The 24,762-nt window shown below is 35.5% G+C and overlaps 1 protein-coding gene across 10 annotated transcripts in view; it reads left to right on the forward strand.

Moving 5' to 3' along the window:
• The first annotated feature begins 1,568 nt into the window (after positions 1-1,568).
• The window catches only part of R3HDM1 (R3H domain containing 1), a 134,098-nt gene continuing 110,904 nt past the window's right edge, over positions 1,569-24,762 (forward strand). For 6 of the 10 annotated variants that reach the window (XM_087858476.1, XM_087858211.1, XM_045782907.2 and 3 more), the window contains exons 1-6: positions 1,569-1,710; positions 3,112-3,322; positions 18,606-18,647; positions 19,108-19,197; positions 23,320-23,434; positions 24,510-24,588. In XM_087858476.1, coding sequence (XP_087714602.1) covers positions 3,152-3,322; positions 18,606-18,647; positions 19,108-19,197; positions 23,320-23,434; positions 24,510-24,588 — 497 coding nt within the window. In that variant the 5' untranslated portion in view covers positions 1,569-1,710; positions 3,112-3,151. Of the gene's footprint in view, positions 1,711-3,111; positions 3,323-18,605; positions 18,648-19,107; positions 19,198-23,319; positions 23,435-24,509; positions 24,589-24,762 lie in introns of those variants that run through there. The other 4 variants (XM_045782925.2, XM_045782942.2, XM_045782893.2 and 1 more) reach the window with 3 other exon arrangements.

The following is a 24,762-nucleotide window of genomic DNA, read 5'->3' on the forward strand; positions in this document are numbered from 1 at the left end:
ACTGAGTGTTTACCTCTTTACATTCTACCTCATCCTCATTACCCCTTGCAGCTATTGCCTTTTTTAGTTCTTTTTTTTTTTTTTTTAAGATTTATTTATTTTAGAGAGAGAGCACGGTGCAGGGGAGGGGGAAGGGGCAGAGGGAGAGGGAGAGAAAGAATCTCAAGCAGGCTCCACTCTCAGCATGGAGCCCAACATGGAGCTTGATGTCACAAGCTGGAGATCATGACCCCAGTCAAAACCAAGAGTCAGACACTTAACTGACTGAGCCATCTGGGCACCCCTTTTTTTCTTACACGTATTGTAGCCTTGCTTCGCAATTTCAAACTTAAAGGATTCCTGATTGAATCACGAATCACTTTCCAAAAAAAAAAAAAAAAAGAACACATAATAATTTGGCTGCTTAGTGGGTGCTGCCATCTTGTGTCTACCATTTTATAAGAGAAAAAGTTAAAAATTAGAAAAATTATATTGAAGTATTTTTTGTTTTTGTTTTTTGTGAAAATTAAAAGAAACAGTTATGTGATTGAGTGGCCTAGCAACCTCGGTGAAATAGAAAGGACAATGTCAGAAAACAACTTGGACACTTGTTTACAATCCCTCCTTTCTGTTATCTGTTAGTGAAATTTAGATGTGAAAATTGATGTGAATCTATATGAGGGTTCTAAATTATTATATTTCAAAATAGTTTTTGAAGTGCTAGTATAAAATGTGAAAGGTTCTGTGATGCATGGTTGGCAATATTATTATCTCTTGGTACTTACACCTTCCTACATTCAGTTGTTTTACCTTAAAACTGTACTGTTTTGTTTATTGATAACAGCACCGTCAAAGGAAAATGGAAAAGCTATGTAGGATTTTTAGAGCTGTTTACTTGCTATAATATATTCATTTGCACCAGAGAAACATAAAATGAAACTGACTTTAAAAACAGATGACACTGAAAGAATTTTGGCATTTCAGATGTTCTTAAAAATAGTCGTTCTATCCTTTATAGACATTTGCTTTTAACAGACCAATGTGGGTTTCTTTGAAAATGTTAAATGACTTATTACAGCCTTTTGTTCTTTTGTACTCTTAAAAATCTAGAGTGTGATCATTATTCAAAATTAAAGTCTTCCCTTAAGTCCATAGAATTGTAGCTCTGGGAGCAAACTCTTCTTGGAGTTAAGCATTCTTTGTCACAATCTTAGGCAAACCTTTTTTTCCTTTATCTATAAACTAAACAGTTATCTCCCTTACAACACAGACCACATACCAAATTCTTATTATATATTAGTTCCCTTGCTTTCTTCTCCCCTCTGCTTTTACTGCTAAATTCTCTAGGTGCCCTGAGTGACTTGAGGCTCTAATACATGTCGTAACTAAGTATTCTGACTCTGTCTTAGGACAAGAAAATAGTAAATTCACCAACAGTAGCATTTTAATATCTGAGTTACTGTATAGTATTCCATTTCTCTTGGCTATTTTGTTAAAATGTTTCCTTTTGTTTTAATTTTAGGCCACTGAAAGGTATGATATATTTGATCCACAACAGTCCATTTCAGCCCAGGAATCTACAGTGGTGACAAGGACATGGGACTCCTCCTACCAGATTCCAGATGGTTCAGTACACTTGACATCCTGGCTGACAACTGTGAAAAAGAACCTTGGATTACTTTATTTTATTTTTGTGGGACACCGCAATCCCAGTTCCATAGGATACGTCAGGTAACCTGTCCTAACACTTGAGAAAAACATCCCTTTTTCTCAAAGTCTTACATATGAAAAGCAAGGAACCAGAGTATTTTAAGAAATGCCCTACCTCTTAATAACCTTATTGTTTTGAGAATGAGACAATTAACTCTGGTATGGAATATAATTAAGGAAGACTTTTAAATTCAGTTTAGTTTACCTGTGACTTTAGAATCTATTTCTCCCTCTTTTTTTGTTTTTTAACCTTTTCAGATTGTTTATGGATTTCTGAAATTTGTGTTTAGATATTTTTTGTTGGTTTAGATATTTAATTGTAATTATGTTAAGTGATATATTGTGGCATTCTTTTCACGTTATATACGTGTATCAATTATGTCATGCACCTTGAACTTACACATTGTTATATGTCAATTATATCTCAAGCTAGAAAAAAATATAAGTTGTTGACATCAAGTTCTCCTCTTCAACGTCACAATTATCACAGGATCTAAATTGACACCTGTCCCTCGTACATTTCTATTTGATATCCAGTATAAGATCCCCAGTGTTTTCTTAACCTCACTAAGGATATGAAGTATATTGGCATCCTATGGATTTGATTTCCTGAGTGTCTGGTAATACGTGTTGTTAGGCACTGAATCATATTAGGAGAGTTTTCAATGCTTGATTCCTAATGCGGACTATTAATGGCGCATTCCCAACTGTGTTTTGTATACAATGTTGCTGTTTATTTTTTTTTTAATTATTTCCTTTTGGAATTGAAGGAAAAATTAAGAAATGCAGAACTTTAGGAATCTAAATGAAGGCTATAATAGGAATATATTTTTTTCTTATGGGATGATACTCCTGAAATCCTTCTAGAAAAAAGGATTTCTCATGTCGTCTAAATATGAATTTTTTATAACTCTACAACCATTACCTTTCACTTTGATATGGCTCACTCTTTAATGTTTCTTAAGGTTCTTTAAAAATGATACGTGCGGGCTCCCGGTGACTCAGTCAGTTAAGCATTTTCCTTCTGCTCAGGTCATAATCCCAGGGTCCTGAGATGGAGCCCCCCATCGGGCTCCCTGCTCAGCAGTGTGTCTGCTTCTCCCTCTCCCTTTGCCTGTTGCACCCCCTACTTGTGCTCTCTCTCTGTCAAATAAATTTTTAAAAATCTTAAAAAAAAAAAAAGTGATATGTGCATCAAAATTACCTTGTATCCTTATTATAGCTCTTATTATATTATGGTTTTTAAAATTTGTATATGTATGCCACTAAGCTCTGTACTCTTTGAAAGCAGGAATTTTGCTTCTACCTGGGTAAACTCAACATTATTCCTGGACCATAGAAGGCACTTAGTCAATATTGTACCGTAATCAAATTTAAGAAATGTTTCAAATTGAATTTAAATTTTTTTCCTTTCTTGCTAAGGCTTCAAGTTCCCTGTAGAATTCTAAAATAACCTTTGCTGATGAGGATGTCTGATACTGTTACTGTAAAAAATGAAACTGAAACAATGAAGGATTTGGAGGCAGAAGTGAAAGATACAACCAGAGTTGAAAATCTTATCAAATCAGAAAACTATGGGAAGATTTTGGCAGAGAAGAATGAACGTTGTATTGACAACAATATTGATTTGCAGGTAAACAGGATTTTCTCTGTGGCTACAAATATTAAATACTCAAAATATAGTTATACTCTTTATACCAAACTCACTTGCAGAATTCTAAAAGTGTAAATTGACCCTCTGGGACGCGTTGAGTGTAGCTCTTTGAATTGCTTATATCGTTGATTTGCTTTGTATTTACTTGTAATGTAATTGTTTTTATTTGTATATGGCCAATATGTTTTTTATTGGCTTTCTACTTTTTCAGACCACTCTGTACCTGTTAGTGTCATGAGGTTCAGAATCTAACCTAAGAGTCCTTAAACAAGAGCAAAATAAGCGAGATTGAAAACTGTAGTTCTCTTGGCAAAAACAACCCTCCAGGGAAGCAATCATCTATGACTAAGAAAAGTGGTTGGTGGGGAAAAAAGAAGTCACTTGAGGCTTTTGTCACTACACATATATGAGGACAGAATTAACCATGGAGAAGGCTTTTAATTCCAGGCATAGGTGGAAATTGATGAGTTGGTCAACAGATTCAAGATAAATAAAACATTATTTCAGGTAGTAAATACATTCACTTCTAAGTGTTCCATTTATCTTCTTGCTACAGAAGACGTTACTGCAAAGCAGAGGGCTAACAGTTTTTAAACACCATTTTGTTTTTTAATATTACATGATTTGTGAGTCAGGAAGACAGAATAGGGCTTGGCTTACTGAATTTTCTATTGCATAAGGCATCAAAAGTGGTTTTTGCTGGTATTTAACTGACAGATGGGCTGGCATAGAAGATCCAAACTCTTTCACCCACATATCTGGCACCTTGGTGTGAATGACAGAAATGTAATCTCAGTTGGAACTGGGAGCACCTATCTATGACCCCCTCCAGCATGGGAGGCCCAGGGTAGTTAGAGTTACTGTGTGCCAACTCAAGTGGTCAGAGAAACAATGTTCCAAAAGCCAACCATAGGTGCAAGGGTTCTTTTGACCTAGGCTCAGAAGTCCCAGAATGTCTCTTCCACTGTCGTCTTTTGATTACACATCAATAAAGTTAACCCAGATTCAAGAGAAGGGGAATTCGAGTCTGCCTGTCAGGGGAAAGGCCTTTAATCTGCCACAAAAATTTACCTTAAAATACTATTTTAGTTTTAACCCTATGGATAAAGAATTCTACTTTTGGAGAAAATATTTTATCATTACTCTCTCATTCTTAGTATATCCTGGAGATCGTGAGGGCTATATGAGGGCTCCTTTTTTTTTTTTTTTTTAATAAGTAAAGAAGGTCCTTTTAAAGGTTATTTCATTCCTTCATTCAGTCAAAAACTTTGTTTATTCCCCAGTATGTGCCAGAAATGTGGTAGAAAATGAAAGCAACACACGGCTATAAAAAAGCATTTGGGCCCCACTGATTAAGTATAGTCAAGTGGTAATTACCTAAGAAAATGGGATAAATAACGTACTTTTTCTAGTCATTTTTAGTAATAGCACTTTTTAAAACAAAAAATTGCCAAGACTGCAATCACTATACTTGGTGATGGCAGTATGCCAGTATCCTGACTGAATCAGAGAAAATCTGCTAAACTTCTGTTGCATTCATGATTGAAATAGTAGAAGATTTCCTTTTAGTCCCTTTTTTACACCTAATGTTCACTCTTCTAGGTCGTGCTTATAAACAAGCGATTAATTTGGATTATTGCATTTCCTACTGTGTCTATTGTGTTGCCCTTGGCAATAAGCACAAGAGCATTCTGATGACCACTATCGAATCATGGCCTAGTTGTTGATATTATAGAAAAATTTCATGCATTCCCCCAATGCTTATTAAAAGGAAAGGGTATATGCCAAGGAAATAATATAGTAAGCAAAAATGGCCATGGTCTCTGATATCATATTCCATATAACATCGTGACTGTAAAGATTGGGAAGAAGAACAAAGAGAATATGAGAATTCATTTTATGTTAATCCATTGAATGCTATATTCACAGTTTATTCAAATGTATATTAAGATTTTACTATGTGTGAGAATATTTACTCTGCTTGGAACTTTTTGAGATTCAGGATGCCTCCATGCAAGGTGTCTGGCAAGAGGCTTACGGTCAAAATATATGGGAGAGATTTAAGTAATGGAAATTAGGAAGGAAAGTATATTAATAAGTAGAAGAGGTTTTCCTGTATTTTTACCTAATGTAAAATAAAGAAAACTGTGTTAAGCATGAACAGAGAAGAGAGTCTTGTTAAGAAGAATCCAGCTAATATAAAGTTACCTTTTGACTTAATGTGGAGTTACTCTTTATGAATTACCTTTCTTCTAACATACTAGTAGACATTTCATCTTTCTTTGGTACCTCTAAGATACCGCCTAAAGATTTAATTTTAATAGCAATTATTATTAGGGGCACTTGGGTGGCTCATTCAGTTAAGTGTGCAACTCCTGATCTCGGCTAAGGTCTTGATTTCAGGGTTGTGAGTTCGACTCCTATGTTGGGCTCAAAAATAACAACTGTTATTTTTACTCAAATTTATATGTATGTGCCAAGTAACATAGGTTTCCCATTAAGAATTTCGAATAAACCAATATATTCCCTACTGTCTACTATATCATTCTGAAAGGGAACTACCATGAATAAACTTATGGCCATTGTCTTGCTTCAGCACAGCAATATTTGAAGTGACCTAAGAAAATGAAAATGTTTTCCTCAGCAATCATACATTTAATCCATTTCCAAGTCTTAATTTCCTGACCATCTCCTTCGTATTTTATTCAGAAAAAGTCATTTTTTTAAAGATTTTATTTATTTGAGAGAGAGACTGCGAGAAAGCGAGAGACTGAGCACAAGCGGGGGGGGGGGCGGAGGGAGAGGAAGAAGCAGACTACGCACTGAGCAGGGAGCCCAATGCAGGGCTGGATCCCAGAATCCTGGGATCATGACTGGAACCAAAGGCAGACACTTAACCAACTGACCACCCAGGCGCCCCTAGAAAAACTCATTTTTAAATGAAGGGATATATTAGTTTCTTTAATACTATGAAGAAATCTTACGATTTTCTATTATCTGTTAATGATAGCATTTACATTAAAAATTACATCAAACTAGGGAGAGGCCAGCAGGCATTGGACATCACGTTGGATCATTACAAGTAAAGACTGTCTCATAGAGCTCCTTAATCTTTGCTTTTATAAATAATTCTGCTTGCGTGACTCTCTACTTTTTAAAAATGTTAGTTGTGTTTTTCATTCAAAGTTTTGTTTCAGGTTATAATCTTTTACAGAATTTTAAGGATTACTTCCTTAAGAATACTTTAGTGCTAACTCAAGCAGTCTGTGTGCATTAATACCAAGAAGTTAACTTACCCATGTAATTGCTGTGGAGGTGTTCTGAACTGTTGGTTATGGTCGCAAATAATTGTGCAGAGTTTTTGCTTAGTAGCTTTTCTACTGCCACACGCTATTCCTGTTGCAAATCTTAAATTGCATATTGGACTTTCTATGATTATGAAGTATTTAGAAGATTGGGGTGGTGAGGAGCCAAGTTTCTTAATTTTGTTTGGCTACAACTAATCTTTAATACAGGGACAGGGGAGGAAGTGTTTGCTTTGGTTTTCTGATTTACATGACATCTGGTGTTTGGTTTTTCTCAGCGATAGGATTTTCAGATTAACTTTAGGGTAAATTACTTGTGTTGATCTTTTGCAATAATTTATTTGAAATGTAAAGTTAGGAATCTTGTATTCTGCTTACGTATTAATGGTTCATACTCAACTTTCCCATTCTTATACAATTGTATCTTTTTACTTGGCAAGTGTTATGTCTAGGTGTGTTCATCCAGGTACATGTGTATGTAAACACAGTCCAAAACATATTTTAGAGCAGTTTAAACAATGGTCTCTCTCCCAACAAACTATTTATTGAACAATAGGATGGCCAGTTCAATTTGTGTTGGTTACCTTTGTTGTGGAGGAAATGAGAACTGATTTTTATTAACAACTAGGCCTTTATATGCCAAAGTGTATGAACACCTTCTGATATATATGAGTGAATTTTCCGGACACAAAATTAATTGAAGTAGGTGTTTAGTATATTCTCAGTTTCTATAGCACGCCCTTTTGATAATCAAGATGAGACTCTTAAATCTTGTATCCCCGAGTTAGTTCCAGTGGGGCATGTAAGAGATAAGAAAGCAATGGCAATCTAATAAGGTTATCAGAAAAACTCAAGGTACAGGTATACTTAAAGAAGTTAATGGGCATTAAATTCCTTAATTGATGAGACATCAATTAAGCAAAGAAGTTTTTATTTGATGGGTTGAATTAAAGTCCGTTTATATAAAATCATACAACTCTTAACTGTTTTCCTATTTCTCTAACAAAGATATAAAGGATGTATATAACATACCTGGTATACAGTTAGAGCCTAGCAAATTGTAGATTCTCTTAACATCATATTTATAATCATTAGCATGTTACTAATTATTAGCAATAGTATAACTGTATGGCTTCTCAGATTAGTCCCTTCATTGTCACACAACATCCTTTTTTTTTTTTAGTAATAAAATAAAAAATAAAACTTTTTGACATAAGCTCCCCAAAATTTCAGCACAGTTTTTGCTTCTTTGCATTATTTCAAGGATTTGGTATTCTTTCTATTGAACCTGGGTTATATGCACATAAGATAGCTAGCGCTTTTAAACACATTTGCTTTTCACAGTGCTTCATTATCACATGTATAAAGAAGTTCACTTCTTAAAGATGTAGAAACTTTTTACATAATATTTTACTTCCTCCAATAATTTCCATCTATATCACCAATAGAATGCTGAGATCCTTTATCTTTAATATAAGGGGTAACTGTAAACCAGATAAGACTGTGAGTTTCTCCATTGACTTTTCCTTAGAGTCTAAGATTTAGGTCTTTGGATATTTAACCCTGTATTCTATTGTTCAAAGTGTCAAATGATATAAACCAATGAACAATTGGTGTTGGTTTGTCAGTTTATTGATTTAAAAGTCCTGTCTTCCAACTCAGAAAACTTTGTTGTTTTCTATTATTCCAGTGGAAATGATCAGCCCGACTCCATGGTTTTTATTGCTGCTGACCTTTAGCTAGACATTTAACACTTTTTTTTTTTTTAAAGATTTTCTTTATTTATTCGACAGAGATAGAGACAGCCAGCGAGAGAGGGAGCACAAGCAGGGGGAGTGGGAGAGGAAGAAGCAGGCTCATAGCAGAAGAGCCCGATGTGGGGCTCGATCCCAGATCGCCGGGATCACGCCCTGAGCCGAAGGCAGACGCTCAACCGCTGTGCCACCCAGGCGCCCCTACATTTAACACTTTAATTCATTATCTCCGCCCACATAATTACCATTAATCCTTACCATTACCTTGAAAAGTACTGAGAATTAGTAAACTTTTCAAGGTGTATTAAGAGTCTTAGTTGAAGCATTTCAAGCATTATAATTTATTTTGTTCATGGTAATTACATATGAGAAATGATCCCCTTTTTGAAATACATTTCCTCTTATTAAAAAGTCATTAATTGGTGTCTGTTTTTATGCTGACGCACAGTATAACTCATAAAGATTATTCTGTCTTAGCAGTACTTAATTGTCATGGTTCATCATTTCTGTATTTCCATGGTTTTTTTTTTTGTGGGTTTTCTTTTTCAGTTTTCTTTTATAATAAAGAGCCTTCAAACAGATCTAAACTGTTCTTAGTAGTACAGGGATAGGTAAAGAAAACTACTAAAACTATTAGACCAAAGGAGACACTTATGGTAAGAAAAAAAAAACCTATTTACCATTTCTTTATATTAAGTTGACTACACAGATTTAAATTTCTGTTTCTTTTGTTGTTAGTTGTAAAACTCTGGTTTGGCTTAGCAGTTAAGGTACAAGTAATGTTTTGACAGTCCTTCCATATTCATATTCTGAAACAAATTTTAGATCTGTTTAAAGTTCCTTTATTGTAAACAAAAGACCAGAGTACTGAAATCATCAGTGACGTTTGTTTTTCTTTGCCCTCAAAATTGATCTACAGGGCAGTGAATTTAAGAATAGTCTACATTTATTGTGATATTACATCTTAACCACTTATTACTAAATCTCAGTTTTTCTCCAGGCTAGTAGCTTGTAGTTTTGACCCGTTTCAAACTGAAGTTCTTTAAGCATATTTCATATTCTGCATGCATTTATTGGCCTAATACATGTCTTGTATCAAACAATGTTAATTATAAATTGGGGACCTTGTCCCTTAGCCTCTTTCTAGAGATGTTAGGTCTGGTAAACAACCTGCTAACTTTTTACTGTGACAATAAAATTCTGGTAAAAATGAAAAGCAAAACAATAGAGAAAATCAATGAAACCAGAAGTTGGTTCTCTGAAAAGATCAACCAAAGTGGCAAAACTTTAGCTAGATTGACTAAGAAAAAACAAGACTCAAATTACTAAAATCGGAAATGAAAGTGGAGACATTACTACCAATTCTACATAATAAAAGGATTATAAGAGGATACTCTGAACAACTCTGCACTAGCAAGTTGGATAGTGTAGATGAAATGAATATATTCCTAGAAACATAAAACCTAATAAGACTGTACCATGGAGGAACAAAATCTGAATAGACCTGTAACTAATAAGGAGATTGAATCAGTAATCAAAAATCTTGCAGCAGAGAAAAACCCTGGACCTGATGGCTTTACTGGTGAATTTTACCAAACATTTAAAAAGGTAATACCAGGGGCTGCTGGGTGGCTCAGTTGGTTAAGTGTCCAACTCTCGATTTTGCTTCATGTTGTGATCTTAGTGTCGTGCGATCAAGCCCCACATTGGGCTCTGTGCTCATTGGGGAGTCTGCTTGAGATTCTTTCTCTTCCCTCTCCTTCTGCCCCTCCCCTTGCTGTCTTTCTCTCTCTAAGATAAATAAATAAATCTTTAAAAAGTAATAACAATGCTGGGGCGCCTGGGTGGCTCAGTCGTTAAGCATCTGCCTTCGGCTCAGGGCATGATCCTAGCGTTCTAGGATCGAACTCCACATCAGGCTCCTCTGCTGGAAGCCTGCTTCTTCCTCTGCCACTCCCCCTGCCTGTGTTCCCTCTCTCGCTGGCTGTCTCTCTTTCAAATAAATAAATAAAATCTTAAAAAAAAAAAAAAGTAATAACAATGCTTCTCCAACTTTTCCAAAAAATTCAGAGAAGGAAACTCTTCCTAACTCATTCAGTGTTTCCAACATTGCTGTGATACCAAAGCCAAAGATACTACAAGAAAATTGAAGACCAATGTTCCTTATGAACATTGATGGAAAAATCTTTAGCAGAATAGTAGTAAATTAAATTCAGCAGCATATGAAAAGATTATATGCCCTGACCAAGTGGGATTTATTCCTGAAATTCGAGGATGGCTCAACATAAAAATCCATTGGTACAAACACACTATGTTAACAGAATGAAAGGAATAAAACATTTGATCATCTCAATTGATGCAGAAAAGGCATTTCACAAAATTCAACACCGTTTTTTGATAAAAGATTCAAAAAAACTAGCAATGGAAGGAAATTGTGTCAACATAATAACAGCCATATGTGAAAAACCAATGTTAATCATACTCAGTGGCAAAAGACTTAAAGCTTTTCCTCTAAGATCAGGAGGAGGGCAAGGATGTCTGCTTTCACCACTTCTATTCAACATAGTACTAGTAAATTCTAGCCAGAGCAGTTAGACAAGAAAAAGAAAGAAAAGGCATCTAAATTGGAAAGGAAGAAACAAAGTTTTTGCAGATGATATGATCTTACATGTAGAAAAGTGTAAGAGTCCCTAAAAAACTGTTAAAACTAATAAATGAATAATAAAGTAGCAGGAGACAAAATCAACACACACACAAATGGGTTGCACTTCCATACACTAACAATAAACAGTCTGAAAAGGAAATTATAAAAGCAGTTTGATTTACAGTAGAGTCAAAAGAATAAAATACTGGGGCATCTGGGTGGCTCAGTTGGTTAAGTGTCCCAACTCTTGATTTTGGGTGAGGTCATGTTCTCAAGGTTGTGAGATGGAGCCCCACATCGGGCTCTACGCTGGACATGGAGCCTGCTTAAGATTCTCTCTCTCACTCTCCCTCTACTCCCCCTTAAAAAAAATTCCAAAAGAATAAAATACTTAGGAATTAACTTAATCAAGGAGGTAAAAGACTTGTACAACGAAAACTATATTGTTGCTTAAAATGACATAACTAAATGGAAACACATCCCATGTTTATGCACAGATTTGGTATTGTTAAAATGCCAATACTACCCAAAAGTAGTATTGTGATCTATGGATTTAATGCAATCCCTGTCAAAATCCAAATGACGTTTTTTGCTAAAATAGCAACAACCTATTCTAAAATTCATAAGGAATCTGACAGGACCCAGAATAGCCAAAATAATTGTTTTTAATTGAGGATTATTTGACATACAGTATATTAGCTTCAAGTATACAACAGTGATTTAACCTTTGTATACACTGTGAAATGTATACCTCAATAAATCTAGTTACCATCTGTCAGCATAAAAAATTAATATATCATTGACTATATTCCCCATGTTGTACGTAACATCCCCCGTAACTTACTTTGTAACTGGACTCCTTGTTTCCCTTTACTTGTTTTGCTCCACCCTACACCCACCAAAACAATCTTGAAAAAGAAGAACAAAATTAGAGGACTCACACATCCCATTTTCAAAACTAACATTAAAGCTACAGTGATCAAAACTGTGGTACTGGCATAAAGACAGACTTACAGACCAATGTAATAAAATAGAAATAAACCCTTGCACTGCATATATGGTCAAATGATTTTTGAGAAGGTGCCAACACCGTGGAGAAAGGACAGTCTTTTCAACACATGGTGACTGGGACAGCTGGATATCCACATACAAGAGAAGGAAGTTGGAGCTTTACCTTATTCTGTATATAAAAATTAACACAAAATGAATGAAAGACCTAAATATAAGAGCTAAACAGAGGGAAAGCATCATGACATTGGACTTGGCAATGATTTCTTAAATATGACACCAAAGGGGCCAGCCAAGAGGGCTTTTTCAGTCCCTAACCCCATCTCCCAGACACCCCAGTTCCCAGGGATACCTGCTACAATCTGCATACCGGAGAGAGAAGAGGCCTTGGAGCTGGGGCTGCCAGACCTGGTAAAAGTTGACGACTTTAAGAAGGTCATAAGGGTGAATACTACAAAACCACAAAACATACTGAAGAAGGTGTGGTTTGATATCACCAAGATTCTGCATCTCAGCAACCTCCCAGCTGGTGCCAGTTTTGGCAATCAACAGGCCAACGGGCTGTACTTTGAACAGTGAGGACATACGATGCCTAAGAGAAAAGCAGCAACACTAATAAAGGAAAACAACCATAAAGCTATGGAAGCTACACCAACCAAATGATAGTCACACCAGACTTCCTGGCCTTTGGGTGTTTCCAGCAGAAACACACACAGCCCAGAGCGGTGATATGTTGATCGTGGCCCCACAGACAAAAGGAGGAAAGCCACTAGGTTGGTTCAGTATTACCAGAGAGGGAATGTGGCATTTTCAAGAAAAGAGTCGATGCTGAGATCTGAGACAAGACTGTATTAGTCTTCTCGTGCCAGACCCAGTGCCTGGGAACTGAGAGTATGTGTTTTGGGTTCAGGGTGGATGGGTTTCCTTTTGAAAACCATGGATATCTGTGGAGGTTATCATCACCACCATTACCCTTAAGAACTGGAGGAAGAAATGCCTCGGAGGAGAGTTGCCCTCTGTTAATCCCATTGACATTTCTTCCCAAAAAAGATCCGGAGTTGTCAAGAGAAGCATTGACCCACCATTTCAGAGCTAAAGTTTCCAAAGTCCATCTGAGCACTCCTTCCATTTTCCAGATACCTATGCCCAGGGTCACCTGGAGAGCCAGTGGCATAATTCAGACTCACCTCTAGCCTTCTACCTCCATTTGGTTTTTCCAGAGCAGTGATACCTCATTTTTGCCCAAGTACCTTAAAAGCAGCATCTGTGTTTCAGTGCATTTCCAGCAAACTTGAGCTCTTTTTGCTGAGTCTCATAGATGTTACAACATTGCAAAAATGAGGACACACCAGGGGGCATCCCTGTCTGAGGCTTGGACTTGCTTCCTGATTTGTGAGACTTGGCTGATGAGAGTCAGATAAGATAGCCAGGGTGTTCTCAAGAGGAGTGAGTTTTAGAAAGGGAAAATAAAATGCTAAACTCACATGCATACATGCCACCAGTTGGCTCAGGAAAGATATTCAGCTTCTCTCTCAGGTTGATGAGAAGAGACTAGGGACAGATGAATCTTGCTTTAACATGATTCTTGCCATAAGTAGCTTTCCTCAGCTGAAAACTACCATGGAGCCTTATTCCAGGATGGCTAATCAAGATTTGTTAGGCAGTGTTGGCCGTGAGTTAAAAGTGGTTTAAAACCATCTTGCGGTGTGCCCTGAACTGCTTTGCTTTCTTTACTGAGAGGCTTTACTATTCCATGGAAGGTGCCAACACAGATGACTCCACCCTAATCAGGATCATAGTCACTGAAGATTGATCTTGTACAAATAAAACATGTTCAGTCAGGTGTATCGGAAGACTGTAGGCACAGTGATTGCAAGTGACACCAGTGGAGATTAACAAAGGCTCCCGCTGGCCTTTGTGGACCAGTAGGAGGTATTTTTTAAATGAATGAAGCTATTCAAAGCTTATCCTTCGAAGTGATGACTGACCCCATGCAGCAATATCAATTATCACCTAACTAAAAGAGCTTTTTACTAAGGGCTGTGTCAGAGTAGTGTGCTTGGTTTGCACCTGTAGTTATTGCCTTAATTCCAGTGTTAATTTTTCTCCATATAATATCCGTGTAAAGCCGTATCTCGAAACATTTATAAAGCATAATTCTCACTGGTCTTACTCTAATCAGGATACCAAAGGGAATATAAATCAAAATATCTAAAAGGGGGGGGGGAGAATTGACTTGGGACAAAAGCTTTACAACATTGGATTTAGCAGTGATTTCTTGGATATGACACTGAAGGCACAGGTAACAAAAGATAAAAAGGTAAATTGGACTTCATGAAAATTTTTTAAATTGTGCATTAAAAGCCACTGTCAATGGAGTAAAAAGGCAACCCATAGGAGAAAATATTTGTAAATCATGTATCTGACAAGTGATTAATAACCAGAATATATAGAGAATTCCTAAAAACAGCACTGTGAAACAAACAACTCTATTCAAAAATGGGCAAAGGACTTGAATAGACATTTCTCTAAAGAAGATCTGTTAATGGACAATAAGTATATGAAAAGATACACATCATCATTAATCATTAGGGAAAAGCAAATCAAAACTGCAATGGGATACTACCTCACACCCGTTAGGATGGTTATCAAAAACCAGGAAACAAGTGTTGGCGGGGATGTGGAGGAATTGAAACCTTGTACACTCTTGGTGGGAATTTAAAATGGGACTGCCAGTATGGATAACAGTATAGCAGTTCTTCAGAAAATTAAAAATAGCATTATCGTATGGTCCAGCAATTCCACTTTTAAGTATATAACCCCAAAAAAACTGAAAGGATTTTGAATATCTATTTGTATGCCTATGTTCTTAGCAACATTATTCACAATAGCTGAAACATTGAATCAACCCAAATGCATCCATCAACATATGAATGGATAAGCACATTTTGGAGGATACATACAAGAGAATATTACTCGGCCTTAGAAAGGAAGGAAATTCTGCAGTGTGCTATAACATGGATAAACATTGAGGTCATTTTTCTAAGTGAAATAAATACTATGTGATTCCACTTACATGAAATCCTTCAAATAGAACATGAAGACAGAAGAATGGTGGCTGCTAAGGGACTGTGGGGAGAGGAGAATGGAAGTTATATTTAATAGGTATAGAGTTTCAGTTTTACAAGACGAAAAGAGTTATGGATGTGGATGGTAGTGATGGTTGCACAACGTTATGAAGGTGTTTAATACTACTGAACTGTATACTTCATTGTTAAGATGGTAAATTTTGTGTGTATTTTTCTGGTTAAAAAATGGGAAAAAGTTAGGGGCGCCTGGGTGGCTCAGTCGTTGAGCGTCTGCCTTCGGCTCAGGGAGTGATCCTGGAGTTCTGGGATCTAGCCCCATGTCAGGCTCCTCCGCTGGGAGCCTGCTTCTTTCTCTCCCACTCCTCCTGCTTGTGTTCCTTCTCTCACTGACTGTCTCTCTCTGTCAAATGAATAAATAAAATCTTAAAAAAAAAATGGGAAAAAGTTAAGGCATGCTTTAATAATAAGATACATTTTTTAAAAAATTAAATTCCTATTAAAGCCAAATCTGGCTGCCAAATTAATACCAAAATATAAAACAAAGGCTATTTACTTTAATAAACAGAACTTTTTTCCTCTCCTTTGTTGTTGTGTATATATTATGTAATTTCAGTTCTTTGCTATTTGAAGTGAAATCATAGCTGATTTTTATTGAATAATGCCACTTTTGCAGGTTATAATCTACTTATGTAGTAGTGTATTAGTTTTCTGTTGCAGCATAGCATATTACTGTAAATTTAGATGCTTAAAAGAACATCCCCTTGTCAATTCACAGTTCTTAGATGAGAAGCTAAGTTGGGCTCAGCCAAGTTCTTTGTCTAGGGTTTCACAATGCCAAAATCCAAAGTGTTGGCCAGGCTGGGCCCTCATCTGAAGGCTTGGGAGAAGAATTTGCTTCTAAGCTCATTCCAGTTGCTGGCATAACTTAGTTTCTTGCAGCTAGCTGTAAGTCTGAGATCTACGTTTCCTGACTGATTTCTCAGCCAAGGGCCACTCTGCTCCTAGAGCCTGTCTGCAGTACTCCCACGGCCTCTCCATCTCGGAAGCCAGCGATGAATGGTGTGTCATGTCCTTCTCACCCTCTGTTTCTGACTTGCCTTTCTGCTCCCAACCAAAGTAAACTTTTAGCTTTTAAAGGGCTCTCCTGATTGGATCAGACCCAGCTGAGTTATCTCTGTATCTTAACATCAATTTACTTGGGACTTTAATTACATCTATAAAACCCCCTTCACAGCCTTACTTAGGTTGGTGTTTGATTAAATAATCAGGGGATGGGAATTTGGGGAGGCTATCTTTAGTATTCTATCTGTCACAGGGAGTATTTAATCCACAAGAAGGTTTTTTTCTGGGTCTGATATAAAGTGCACTAGACTAAGATTCTGAAGGTCTTGAGTTCTGTTTGACTGTTTAGTAATTCTGAACTTGGACTGTAAAATTCTTGAGACCAGAAACTGTCTTACTTATCTGTGTAGCCCCAGTGCCTGGCAGTGTCTTGTATATAAGCAGGAACTCAGAACATGTTAATTAAATGAGGTCACACTGAGATCATTTTACCTCTCTCTTTTCATCTTCATCGTCATCAGAGGTTCCTTCTGAATTAAAACTGAGCTGGTGAATGCATGTATAAGTCTACGAAAACTCTAAATCATCACTATAGGAATAACATACGGTATCCTCACTTAAATATTTTTAAGTTGAATCTTATGGCTAGTGAGCAGAAGTGGGGCATTGGTCTTCTGACATGCTAGATTCCTAACCTTTAATAACCTATTACATATATATAGTGCTTCAGGTTTTACAAAACCCCTTTTCTAAATCTGCCTTTTAATGAACCTATTCAAGAGCCTTGAAAACTAGTACAAATAGTATGATATACAGATGAGAATAAAACTGAAAAATTTGACCAGGATCACCTACCAATAAGCAAAGCTAGAGATTTAAATTCAACCCTCCTGCATAGGAAGTATGGCTTCTACTTCCTTATCTCTTTTATTTTAAAGTTTTTTAATAGAAAGTTTTGTACCCTTGATACTTAGAATTTATAAGGGATGACCGAGGATGGGAGTAAGTTACAAATTCTTTTTTCTTCTAATGCCTTGGAACTCATTCAGTTTTGTGCATTTTCTAGTATTGATCTATTGATTTTCTCCCACTTTTTTACCTGTGAGCCCTCACTGCATTATGTAACATAACTTTTTAAATTCTATTTTTAGACCGTTAGAAATCCTCTTGACCAAATTAAAGAAGGTAAACGGGAACAGGGGCAGTCCTGACGTGTAGACGCGCTCGTAGGGAGCACTGACACGTGCATCTGCATGCCCTTATGTGCCGTTTCCTTCTCTGTAAGACATGGAAAGTCATTTTTCTTTATTTTGTCTATTTTCCTTTTGTTGTCACTGGTAAAATTATAGTATGCATAATCCAGGGACAAAATCCCCAAAACACAGTGCTGCGTATCTTTCAAGAACTTTGGGCACAAAATGGGGGACAGGACACACTGGTACTGCAGATTCTCATTTCTATTGATTTTATAGAAGGCTTTCTTTGATGTTAGAATAAAATGGTGGCTTTTTTCATATGTGAAGCATACTAATCTAGGTATTAAGGACTTTTTTTTAATCTGTTTCATGTTTGGTACCAAACTAGCTTCTTGATTTTAATGGGTATGAATGAATGATACCTGTTTGGTATTCGGGTTAGAGAGGTAGATTGGAGCAGGTAGGAGGAAGTAAAGTGTGTTTAAAACCTATCTGACTCTATTTCACAGTCACCTCAGCTGCTTTCCCAAACCAGAGCACCGTATCACAAACTAGAGCTGGTTGCCCCAGCAGGTGTCCCAGTCATGTGATTGACGATCTTACAGTCATGCTGGATGAACAGGCACATGTATCTCTGCCCTCTTTTCTTCATTTCTGCTTCACTGCCTTACCCTAGACCAGGCAAATAGGATTCCATCACTACTGAACTGGCGGTGTACTTCTTGCAATGTTGAAAAGACGCCGTAGATAGGTGGTTGTACTCTGACTCAATGTGCATTTGAAACATTCTTCTTAATAAGTTTGGAACTTTTCTAAGCGCAGCTACTTAAAATGCCTCAGAGTTGTGTGTGTGTGTGCCCACGCATGTGTGTTTCCTAATCTTAAAGTGTAATGTGTTATAAAATAACTGAAGTATATTTTATTCTGGTACTACCTAAGAAGTTACAAGTTCCATTTAGCTCAATTAACACGGAAATTGTGGCCATTCGCTGACTGAAAGAAAATACCAACCCACAGAATGATTTTAGAGAATCTTCCACAAGTGTGCTTCTGGGAGGAATCAATACTTTTTTACTTAAAACCAACTTTGATTTCCTCATTTCCAATACTTTGTGCAGGTAGTTTCTCTGTGGTTTAGGATTATGAATTAAGCAACAAACTGTTTCAGTATGAAATTTAATACAAATCTTTCTTGTGTGTTCAGCGGCCATTGCAGTCACTTGGACAGACAGGAAAAAGGTCTAAGGTATAGTAAATATTTTGTGCTGGCATGCCAAGGGCCTTCCTTCATGCTTGATAAATCCTTGTTTTCATACAGCGCTGCATTCAGTTTAGTTTTGTCATATTTTGTTTGGGGCAGAAAGCTTATTTTGTTTTATTTGGGGTTTTTGTCTTGCCTAGTCGCTTTTGTGCATTGCTTTTATATCTTCAATGGTTCTCTATAGAGAAAATGGCTTTCTTACCATTCTTTCGGTTTTGAAATTGGAATTAGTCCCATTCTTGCTATTGCTACAGTTTTCGAAACTGCAGTTGTTTTCACTCTTAACAAAGGGTTTTTGTGATATTTAATGATGTATTTAACTTGCACATTTCACCTACTTTTATACATGGCAGAAATTATAAAGAAACTTAAGAAACTCTAGGGGGCTTTTGGATATGCCCTAGATTTGTGAAATGTAGTGTTAATTTTAAATACTTTTCTTTAGTCAAGCTCAAAGTTAAAGCTAGTTCGGAGCCTTGCAGTGTGTGAAGAATCTCCACCACCCCCTACAGCAGAGATATCACAGGAGAACCAGGTAAAAAAACAAACAAACAAACAAACAAACAAAAACAAAAAACAAAACAAAAAAATTGTTATTTAAAGACATGGTGCAATAACCTGCTTCCTGGAGAGTATTTTTTCATAAGGTTAAATAAAAGTTGTATATGCATGTGTGTGCATTATGTATGTATGTGTTTTCATTCGCTTGTTTTATTTTTAATGAGTGAAACCGATTTCATAATACTTGCCACTGAAGATACAGATGAAAAGGTGGAAAAACCTTGTACTTCAATCTAAGGCTTAGTGCAGTGGCGTCTTTCTGGAAAAATGTAGGGATTATATACTTAACTGGGAATAGGGCTTTAAGGGATTATAAATTATTGAAAAGTTATAAAATATTAAAGTAGTACTTAGAGTGAACGTAATTGTGGTGAAATTTGCCCTTTTGATTTTAGCTTTTATAAGTTTGTTAAACACTTACTGCTTGTGTGTGAAGAGGAGACTACCCAAGACACTGGCTTGATGTATTATTTTACTTATTAACCTGAATGCATGGTGAAGCCAGTTTTCTAGTTAGGTTGGCTGTAATAGTTTAATACTCCTAATTTCTCTTCTGTCTGTGCTTGTAAAATATTGAACAACTGAGGTTCAAGCAAATGGTTCAGTTTGCCTTTTGTTTTCTTTTTAATGCTATGACTTTACTTTTCTGATCATCTCAGCTATGCATTGATCTTTGTCTCATGTTACCTTTGGACATTTATACATAAATATCTTAGGAACCTCTACCAATGTTTTCATCAAGTGTGATAACTTTGCCTGTTCATGGTTTGTTTTACTTCTTAAGACTTTGAGCAGTCTGAAATCTCCTTATATCCCAATAATCCATTTTCAAAGAATTGAAGCAACTTCGTGGTTATTTAAGAACTGTGGCTAAAAAGAGAAAGGAAAAAAATGGCCGTGGCAGGTTATACATTTTGTTAAATAAGTTCCAATTGTACATTTATTAATTCAAAAAAAGGCTGTTCAACTTAATCTTGATTGAGAAGCTGTTACCCTGAAAACCCTCCTATAGATACTGAAGATAGCTGTCACATATTTAGGACGTGTTGGGTTCTTTAAAAATACTTCACTTCTTTGTTTCCAAAATACAAGAAAAGGGTGGCTTTGAAAATAAATTATTTATTGTGAATGAAGAATATATACAAATTTGTTTCCTTTGAAATTTGTTCAAGTGTCAGGAACATGGGGTTCAAAATTTGTGATTTTTATTTAAAATTTAACTACATGGTTGGAAGATAGCTGTGTATTCCATAAAGTAGATACACTTTAGTAATAAAATAATGAACTTTCTAGTAAGAAGCTGAAATATAATCAAAATATTTTATTAAGATTATTGCCTGGAGAACATTTTTAAATGTTAATCTTTGGCTTTTACATGGTTGTTGACAAAGCTAAAGAATTAGGGTACACTTTGGAAGAAATCAATGAAATTTTTTTTAAATAGCAATTTTAAAGGTTATATTGTACAAGTCAGAGTAAACAATACACCTGTACAAGGTGGAGCAGTGGATATTGTAAGGTTTTTTGAAAATTCATTTCTTCATTCTGTTGTCCAAAATATTGCATCATCTTAGCCTCATGGAATTAATCCAAGGACACTGAGGAAATGAGAAGGGTCAGGCATTCATAAGACTGTTAATATGGAAAAAGTACATACTTTTTGAGAAAAAGTGTAATGTGATCTTAGGTTTTATTCAGTTCATTTTAACCTGATCTGAAAAATAATAGAGGGAAAATTCTCACAGTGCTACATAAATACGTCTAGTGAAAATTTATATGAGAAAAAAATAGTATCAAGTGTGTATGTTGTATATTAATATATATATTATTGATCAGAGATAATTTTTGTGTTTATATAAAGTTCAGAAAGCTGAGTTTATAGCATGTGAATCATGAATAAGGTATTTATGCCAGAGTTCAGTATTCCACGTAATAGATTCTTTCTCAGTTTCTCTTGGATACAATATTTTTATTTCTTTTCAGATAATAACCCATTATTATTCTCCCTGAGCAAAAGATATTCCTTTTAGTAGAAAGTTATCTTCTTCCAAGCCTTGAGTTAACTAAATTGCACCTCAACGGGAATTAGAAAATGAACTATTTCTCATGAAATTTGGTAGTATCTAATTCTTGGCAGTAGAGACACTTTACAACTAATAATGCCTGCTTCAGAATGTGATTTTTGAGGAATTAATCTGGAATAAAGCTCATTATTCAAAAGGTTGAGAGGCAATTAAAAGAGAGATGTCACTTGTGTCTGATGAGAGCTTGTGAGAGGGAAGTGACCTCAATAACAGATGTCAATGACAGAATGAAGAGTAAAGGAATTACAGCTTCCTATGGAGATGTTGCTATCCTTCCAGTTATTTATAGTCAGAAGAGTTCGTTTAAAAGGACTACTGAGTTTAAAATATGTCTTGTTTATTTGCTACTAAAAACAAGGCTTCTGTGTATGAACCCTACTGGATTTTTAAATACAGTTCATCTTGATAAAATAATTTAATATCTGTAATTAAAATGTAGGGCTTTGGGAAGGGAATTTGGAAAAGAAATCTGATAGTGGAGGTTCCTTTTAGTGAAGGTCTGAATGTGAAATCTTTTCTTCCAACCTGGATTCCATAGATTATTCTTGAGTAGAAGTAGAATGATTAAGTCAGGAAAACTTCTGTAATATCCTACTTCTGAAACATAGTTCTGGGATTCATTTTTAAATACCTGTTTTACGTTTAGGAATAGAATAAGGAAAGTGGATTAGAAAATGAGTCGTAATGAGAAAAATGACTTACCAGTTGATGAATGTATGACGTTGATTAATACATGAAGTTTAGTAAGCAAGACAAAGGAGGGCATAAAGCAAGTATTCATCATTCTGGTAAAAATTGCCCATGCAGAGCTTTTGCCCTATATTATAAGCACAAATTTGAACTGAGGTAGAATGGGAAGCCAGAAGTAAAAGTAGATAAAAATAGCAGTCAGCAACCCTACAGGGAAAAATACATAAATATATGGTCTGAAATTCTGCCAAATATTATTTCAAAAAAAATTATTTGGGGGAAAAAAGGTTAATAAAATGCTTGTGGCTGCAAGTTCAACTTCTGAAATTTGTATCCCCTTTGATGTTGACTCATTAGACCTTATTTCCACCACAGCTATCACCCAGAAAATTGAGGTAATTGATCAATGCTTTTCATCACTAAATAGTATCATTTAGTCTACAAATAGATAATACCTCTATCCTTAGTAGAAATGGTCTGGAAGTTATTCTAACTTTATAACTGCCTGAATAAACAGAGCTATGTGGGTTTTTTTGTTTGTTTGGGTTTTTTTTTGGTTACCTTTTTAGGCTATGTGAATTCATTCCCAATAATTTCTTTAGGTTCTGATATTACTTGTAATGAAATGGAATGTAGAATTCCTTCTCCTTTTCAGTTTTATAGAATATGATTACTTCGAAGACAGTTAAATATTACATACCCAGAAGGAAAGCAATCTTGTTTGAAATCTGTCTAAAACTTTGTGGTGATTGAAGGAGGAACAGTAATGTGTATATCATAAATTAAAAATAATCAATTGTGTGGATTTGGTTTTGGAAAGTTTTCTTTCATTTTTATATGGCAAGAGAACGGAGGAGTATGAGATTATAATGGATACTCAGAAAATTATTTTTTAAGAATTGGCTTGTCACTCATTTCTGCTGTCATGATTGATGATAATTATTACTCTTTTGTTTGGCCCTGGCTTCTCCAGTACAAAAATAGGTTAAGAAGACCTTGCTTCTGACCCTCCAGGGGTTTCACAAGTAGATACCTTCAGAGTAATACGGAAAATATTTATGTTCTCTGAAGTAATTTCGAGGATATGTTTCCATTGATATAGTCAACTCAAAACATTAATTTTAACATTTTCTATCAAGATTTAGATAAAAGTGATAAAAATATTAACTTGTATTCCAGTTTGAAGAATCTGATTGGATAATATAAAAATCTTTGTCCCTTTCCTCCTCTGTACAGTTTTGTGTTACTCAAAAAATAAAAATGTGTGGTATTAGCTAAATTGCTTTATATTTTCATTTATAACTGATTTTGCCTTCCAACAGGAGAAAATTCAGATCCAGTTAACGCAATCATTTGAAAAAGAGGAGAAGCCCTCAAAAGATGAAGCAGAAAAAGAAAAAGCCAGTGATAAGTTGCCCAGAAAAATGTTATCAAGAGGTTTGACATTTATTTCTGTGTTTTCAAACAAAATTTTAATTTTAACATCAATAATTCTATCCTTTAGCCCCAGAAAAATTAAAAATAGTATATCTGTAGTGAGAATGCTAACAGAACAGACTGAAGGATGATAAAATATTTGCTCATCTGGGCAAAATGGCATAACACCAATCAACATCAGTAAGATGCTTCAGCCAAAAAACTGCAACATATGCCAGAATCCCTGAGGCAGGTAACTGTCTTGACCTCTTACTGGTCTCTCCTAATGAAACTGGAATCACTATAATTTGAATACTTGATTCCACTAAAAATAATACTACTCTTTAATTCTTTATGGTACAGTGATCTGATGCCAAAATATTCAGTATCCAGTAAGAATATTCTTGGAAACCCAGAATGTTTATCTTTCATAATCAGTTTCAAGGAACTCTACCATCATCCAGCATTGCAACTCAATGCTTCTTTGATTTATAAACCCAGTTACATTGGCTGGTATTATAAACAGCATAAGTATATTACATTTAGGGGGAAGAACTTAAACATGCAAAACTATGCATGCATAGTGTGGAAAACTATTTTGAAAGCAAGCCTTTGATGATAGACCTGATCAAATCTAATTAAATATTCTTTCAGAACTAGAATTCCTACCTACCTCCAAATTATTGCCTCTGCTTATATTCATAACTGAACTAAGCTGTCTTAATTTGCACTAAATGTGGGTGATTATTTAACTCACTCTGATTTTTCACTCAGGGAGGCATTTTTATTCGTCAGAATTGTTATGTATATAAAAGGGTCTTTAAAGAATTTAGAGTAAATTAAACTGGCACATGTGAGAAAAAAATTTTAAGAACATGCATGTACATGCAGTTATGTAAATCAATGTCATGTTTATTATATGAGAGTAGAAAGCTTGTGGTCGTCTGAGTTCATCATAAATTCCCTTTTCCTAATTTGTCAAACTATTTCCCATGTGGGGCATCTCATTTTATTTAAGATATGCATCATGTGTGAAAGGGAAAGGGATTTGTTTTCAAACAGCTTTATACTGGGTTTTTGTGTTGTTGTTTTTTAGATTCCAGTCAAGAATACACTGATTCAACTGGCATAGATCTACATGAATTTTTAGTAAATACATTAAAAAACAATCCCAGGTAAAAATTAAATTTATAAGGTTTACATTGCTTAGAGTACCATAATTTTGCTATGTTTGTTTTCATTACTGAGTTAGAATATTAGAATAAGATTGCAGTGTTTGAAGTACACCAGAAACATTTTAGTTTCTTACGACTGAGACGTTGTTGGTCTACGATATGCACATGTATAAA

The sequence above is a fragment of the Ursus americanus genome, chromosome 1 (assembly GCF_024610735.1).
Source record: "Ursus americanus isolate L20-20 chromosome 1, mUrsAme1.1.p, whole genome shotgun sequence".
NCBI classification, from domain to species: domain Eukaryota; kingdom Metazoa; phylum Chordata; class Mammalia; order Carnivora; family Ursidae; genus Ursus; species Ursus americanus.